The following is a 7,144-nucleotide window of genomic DNA, read 5'->3' on the forward strand; positions in this document are numbered from 1 at the left end:
ATAAGTTTGTCTCATTGATTTTCATTCTTTTTAGGATCGAGAAACCTACAAATTCACAACATTGCGCAAGGTGATGTTGTCAATATTGGAAAGCCGTCGCGAATTGTTGGGCGCAACTTTAACCCAAGATCAAACATTGGAATTGCAAATGACTGTTGTTTCGAAAATCGACTGGGGCAATCGGTGAGTAAATTATATTTATTTAACAAAGATACGAATTTCCAAATATTCCGCCACATCTCTCCAAAGAGTGATGATCATACCAAGTTACGGTATAAAAGTTGCTGCCGATCGGCTTGCTTCAAAGAATAGAGCAAAATTTCAAATTTCTATCCAACCCAGAAATTTTAAAAACGATCTCTCCCTAATAGTATTTCGCCGTGATGTACTTTCTTTGACTTTTAGTACCTCTGTAAGATTAACTCCTTATTTCTGTGTATTTATCTCACGCAGTAAGAATCCACCGTGAGTCCACAAGCTCTTAAATTGAAAATCCGTAATATATAAGATTTTTATAAAAAGGTTTATTAGAAAAATTCAGGAAACAATAAAAAAAAAACTCAAAACCGATTGACAAGAAAAGCACACACAAACATTTCAACAAAGTATTTGAATTGAAAAGTATGAATACTACAACAATTGCCACCTCAAATCAAATGCTTTCTTAAAATAACAAATGCAAATATTACATTGTAATATGTAAAAGTTTACAATTGTGCTGATGACGTTGTTTTCCCAATGCTTTAGTTAGAATGTCTGCTGCATTTTCATCAGAAGAAATATATTCGATATCAATTACATGATCATCATATTTTTCGCGTACATAGTGATAGCGGATGTCAATATGTTTGCTCTTCTTTTGAACTGTTGGATTTTTTACCAAAAACTGAGCTCCTTGGTTATCACATAGAATTTTGGTAGGGTATTCTACATACATGTTGAATTCTAACTCATTAAGTAGTTCTCGATGGAAACACACTTCTTTAGTAGCTTGACATAAGGCTATATATTCAGCTTCCATCGTGCTTAAAGCTACCACTGATTGCTTGCGTGATTCCCAGGCTACTGCACCGTCTCCCATAAACAAGACAAAACCTGAGTAGGACCTGCGATCATTCACATCACATCCCCAGTCAGCATCCGCAAAACAATTAAGATTTCCTGAATTGGCTTTTAACGTAATTCTTCCCTCTGGGAAATTTCTCAAGTATCGCAAGACATGCTTAGCTACTTGAAAGTGCTCATTGTGTGGATGAGAATTGAATTGGCACAGTTTTGACACTACGTGCATTAGATCCGGTCTTGAAATTACCGCCAAATACATTAAAGCACCTGTCAAGCTCTGATACGAATGTGTATCCAAGTCTGTACAATTCATATCACACTTGACCAAAACAGTACCATTAGGCCATGGGGTGTTTGCAGGCTTACAGTCTGACATTTTCCAACGCTTCAGTACTTCTTCACAGTACATCTTTTGATGGATAGTTATATCACCTCTGGGTTCATCACGTTCAACTTCCATGCCTAAAAAAAACTTCACAGGACCACGATCTATAGCTTCTACATATTTATTCAAATTCGATACAATTTCGTTCATTTGCCTCTCAGTAGAACATGCTATTAACATATCATCGACATACAAAGCAATCAGGCTGATATCTTTTCCTTCCCTTTTGACATACACACAAGTATCGGATTTGCATCTTTTGTAATTATTTTTCATCAAAATATCGTTGACCTTTTTGTTCCACTCACGGCCTGCTTGCTTCAAACCGTATAAAGATTTTTGTAATTTGCATACTTGACTTGTGTTATTGTCAAACATAGGAGGTTGCATCATGTAAACTTCTTCATCTAAATCCGCGTTCAAATATGCCGCTACAACGTCGATATGATTTACCAACAATTTATGTTGTGCAGCCAATGACAGGAATAATCGTATGACCGAATGTCGAACAACAGGAGCAAATGTTTCTTTATAATCCACATTATACTTCTGGGAACATCCATGCGCCACAAGTCTAGCCTTATACTTTTCAACGGAACCATCAGGTTTGCGTTTCAGGGAAAACACCCATTTGCATCCTATGATATTCTTCCCCTTGGGTCGATCAACGAGAGTCCACGTTTGATTCTTCATTAAGGATTCATATTCCCTTACCATTGCTTCTTTCCATTTATCTGAATTTTCGGAACCCAGTGCTTCCGCAATTGTTTGAGGGTTTTCAATTATTGAGTTCAACATTTCTACATTTTCGACTATCCTTGGTCGAAGAACTCTATCTGTCTGTGGAATAATACATTTGTTCCTTCTTTTATTATTTGGAATAATTGGCTCTTGTATGTTTGATGATGGCAATTCAGATGCCTCGACACGAGTATTATTAGTTTCTCGATCGTTTGTCAGCTTCAAAATCTCTGTACAAAACACTTCAGGTTCGATTGATTCATCCGATAACTTTTCAAACGACTCTTCGTAAAATAAAACATCTCGAGCAACGCGAATTTGCTTTGATTTAGAATCCCATAACCGATATCCTTTGGATGAAGTGGAATAACCAACGAATTTCATTTTGACTCCTTTCGGCATAAATTTTCTTCCCTTAGATTTCGGACCTTTTTGTAAGACAATTGCATCACACCCAAAAATTTTAAAATGATGTACGGATGGTTTTCTACCTATCCATTTCTCGTATGGAGTAACATCTCCAAGAACCTTAGTGGGAGCTCTATTTCTTATGTAGGCAGCTGTATTAATTGCCTCTCCCCACAATCTTTGTGGTAAACCAGACGAATGCAGTAAACTTCTGGCCATCTCCACTAAAGTCCTATTAGCTCTCTCGGCTACTCCATTCTGCTGAGGGGTATAACAAACTGTCGTTTGATGAACTATACCCTTTCTTGCAAAGAAATTTTGGAATTTGATATTTATAAATTCCTTACCGTTATCACTACGAACAACCTTAATCTGACGATCTGTCTGCTTCTCTACGGTTGCAGCAAAACGTTCGAAAACTTCAAAAGCTTCAGATTTCTTCTTCAAGCAAAATACGAATGTGAAACGAGAAAAATCGTCTATAATGGTCATAAAATACGAAGATCCACCTATCGACTGCACATCCATAGGTCCGCATATATCCATATGCAACAATTCCAATACGTCTTTCGTTTGAATTGTAGAATAAGCTTTAAATGGTTTGGCAGATATTTTACAAAGTCCACATGTGACACAATCTATGCTATCAGGAACTTTCAATACCAATCCATTAACCATGTTTTTTGACACTAATTTACACATATCGTGTACATTCATATGACCAAATCGTTTATGCCATTTTTGAGTTACATCCTTGTCAACAGCAACATTCAAAGACTGAACTTCATTTTCCATTCTAACCTTTGCAATAAACATCTCATCCACCAATTCAGCCATCAATATATTAACGCCATGGGTACTTTTCATTACTGCTCCATTATCGTGAAATACCACGGAATGCCCGGCTTTGATTATCTTTGAGATTGATAAGAAATTTGAATGAAGTTGGGGTACATACCATACGTTTCGCAATGTCAGAGTTGTAGTAGAAGTCTGCAATTTGATATCACCAATTCCTTCAGCAAAAATACTTTCCCCAGATGCCAATATAATTTGCTGTCTTGATTCTGTCAATGATTGAAAAAACAGTTTGTTCCTGCACATATGTGATGTCGCCCCACTATCCATAATCCATGATGTTGCAATTTTCGGTCTATCATCATATAAGGAACACGCATAATCTCTTCTTCTCTTCTCACTATCACCATTTTTACATTGAGATCGGATGTGTCCTATCTTACCACAACGAAAACATTTCATATTTGATGTAGGCGATTTCTTATTATTGAAATTGGTTTTTGATTGTTGCGTATGCATTTCATTTTTCAGATTATGCCCATAAATTTGATCTTTATTATGACTTTTGTTACCGCTCTTGGAGTTTGCGGCAAACGCAGTCTCGCCATTATCCACAGTCTTGTCGCCTTGTCGGGTTTCTTCCTCCAAAATCTTGGAAATTAATTTATCGTAGGTGGGTAATTTGTCTCTGCTCTCAATAGCTATAACAAAACCTTCCATTTCATCAGGAAGACTACAGAGCAATAAAATGGTCAATAAATCATCATTCAAACTTATTCCAATTTCCTTTAGTTCATCAATCGTGCAACAAAATTCATTTATTTGCACTGAAAATTTCTCAGCATGTCTGAACTTGAACCGAACCAACTTCTTGAATAACTTCACCTTTCTGGATGCCGTGTCAGCCTTGTATAATGAACTAAGTACATCCCATGCTTCCTTAGCTGTCGCACAATTCTTGATGTGTATTAATTCGCTCGCTTTCACAGAAAGAGTTATCGTTGCTAAAGCTTTTCTATCATTATTCATCCAAATTGTTTTTTCAGCAGCACCAATAGGACATTCAATCTCAATAGTATTCCATAGATCCAACGTTATTAGCAAGCTCTTTACCTGGATACACCACGTTCCATAATTTTCGCTGTTTAGTTTCTCTATGCTAGCCACAGAATTAGCCATTTTACTTCCCTTATTCCCAGATGTCCAATTTGCAAAATTATATTTAAGAACTTCGGAAATCTGGGCCCATAACCTTTGTAAGATTAACTCCTTATTTCTGTGTATTTATCTCACGCAGTAAGAATCCACCGTGAGTCCACAAGCTCTTAAATTGAAAATCCGTAATATATAAGATTTTTATAAAAAGGTTTATTAGAAAAATTCAGGAAACAATAAAAAAAAAAACTCAAAACCGATTGACAAGAAAAGCACACACAAACATTTCAACAAAGTATTTGAATTGAAAAGTATGAATACTACAACAACCTCCTTCTTAATAAAATATCTCATAAGGATTTTTCTATTTTTTGAAGAAGTTCTTGCATCTATAACAGGCCTCCATAGAGTCTTCCATCCTCCATTTACGGTAGTCCTGCAAAGAATCTACTATTAATGAAAGACCTTTAGAAGTTACATAGAAGACCTTCAAAAGGTCGTCGAGGCGTAGAAATGCCGGAGATGATCTCCAAGCTATAAAAAACCTTTAGAAGATCTGCTAACTATAAAAGACCTCTAGAGGGTCTTCTAGAAAATATTGTATCTATTCATAGCAAAAGTCAATGGGTCTGTCCAATAAAATACCTTCTGATGGAGTTCTACGTAAAGAATATATGTTGATGCTTTTCTAGCTATGGAGGACCTCCAGAAAGACTTCTATTGATAGAAGAACTACATAAAGTCGGAATGAATCTACCCATTCCACAGGAAATATACGAATTGATCTACCCATTAAAAACCTGCCTGAAGCATATATGTGACAGCTATAGCTGAACCGGTCTTTTTTTAAGATTGTTTCGAACTTATTTGCCAAATCTCATTCCAATCGCGAAGGACGGACATGCATAAATCGACTAGGAATTTCATTCCATTGAGATCATCAAAGGAAGTACGGGTAAACCTCTCATTTGCATGTTACAACTAAGCCCGCAGACATAAGTCCGTTTACATTTGATTTCACTCGCTAAAAATTAAAGCATACTTTTAGGATGGCGAATTAATTGTATCTTGTAGACAAAATAAAATGGTAGTGGCATAATAAAATTCTCATTAAAATCAAATCGTGCTGGAGTTTGGAATATTGTTGATTCGGCATACTCAAACATATTTTATACCCTACACTACACTGGTCTAGGTATTATGTCTTTGGGCATTTGTTTGTAACAGACAAAAGGAAACGAGATAGACCCATAGCTCATTTTGATGACCTGCATAGAATCAAATTCTGAGTCGGATTATGCATGTCCGTCCGTCCATGTATTTTTGTAAACAAAGTACAGGCCGCATTTATTGCCCGATCCAGATGAAATTTTGCACAAATAATTTGTATGACCCAAAGAGAAGATCATCGGTGAAAATTTAGATATAGCTCCCATATATATCTTCGTCCGATTTGTTTTTATTGCCCTCTAAACCACACACCCAAATATAATGGAATTTTGCACATACGACCAAATTATGCCTGGAAATAAGTATGCCAAATTTAATCAAATCAGTTCGGATATAGCTATAGCTCCTATATATTTGGTTTATCCGATTTGTTACATTTTTTATTTGTTATATGAAGCTCTACTAAATATGCAAAGGGGTGTAGAGTATCATAAAGTCGGCACCGCCCGACTTTTTGATTTTGGTCTCTAGCTAAAATTATTTATTCGTACGATACATTTTTTTGTGGGCGCTATACTAATTCCTAATTTATATAGCCCATTTTCAGTGCGCTAAATCTACGGCACTGGGTAAAATCTTAGTAACCTGCTTCAATTCCATTGGGTAAAAGTGAGACATACAGGATACATCGTATTTTATTATCTTTTCTTCATGCATTGAAGCCAAGTCCCGAAATTCCAAACTTCGATTTCGTAGTCGAACGCACTCTCGCTGTGCCGACGTTACTCATTACTTTGTAATGAGAAATATAAGTTACTTTGTTTTGTACTTTTTGAGGAAGGTAGCGAAGGTAGTTTGTTGAAATGGGTTATTCGGCTCATACAGCCCCCAAGTTTTTGCTGGGTAAACAATATTTGCGAAAAATTAATGCTAAACATATCTAGTCCGGTACAGCTATTAGAGGATTATGGGTATGTCTTTCGCTGATTGGCTCATTAACATATGGTTACACATATTACTTAATGTCGGGACTAAGTCTTGATAGCTTAGGTTAGTCGACCGCCCAAATTAACAGAAGTATGAACCATACCATCAAGTCGCTTGTTGGCAGCACTTGATGTTTTGCAAAACGAAAGGTATACATGTCCAAATAAAATCTGGATGATTCTGTAGTCCAAATTCAGTGATTTTCTGTAAGAATAAATCTGCGTTTTGCTTCAAACTTGGCACATCGTAGTATTTTTACTAATCTTTATTTCCTACAAAAGTTCAAAATTTTTCAAAAAAAAAAATAAAATTATTTTAGCACAGTCGCTGCGTCGGTAACTATTACTAGTGTCCCAGATCTTCCAAAAACAAATACAAATCTCCTCTTTAAGGAGCTGCTAAGATCGGGATCCAGAAGGATTTCTAAAGTCTTTA

At 36.1% G+C, this 7,144-nt stretch overlaps 1 protein-coding gene across 2 annotated transcripts in view; it reads left to right on the top strand.

Moving 5' to 3' along the window:
• The window catches only part of LOC101893794 (dedicator of cytokinesis protein 3), a 171,894-nt gene that overhangs the window by 91,307 nt on the left and 73,443 nt on the right, over positions 1 to 7,144 (top strand). For both annotated transcript variants that reach the window (XM_005178706.4, XM_005178705.4), the window contains exon 3: positions 35 to 183. In XM_005178706.4, coding sequence (XP_005178763.1) covers positions 35 to 183 — 149 coding nt within the window. The remainder of the gene's footprint in view (positions 1 to 34; positions 184 to 7,144) is intronic.

This window comes from Musca domestica, unplaced genomic scaffold (assembly GCF_030504385.1).
Source record: "Musca domestica strain aabys unplaced genomic scaffold, Musca_domestica.polishedcontigs.V.1.1 1, whole genome shotgun sequence".
Taxonomy (NCBI): Eukaryota; Metazoa; Arthropoda; class Insecta; order Diptera; family Muscidae; genus Musca; species Musca domestica.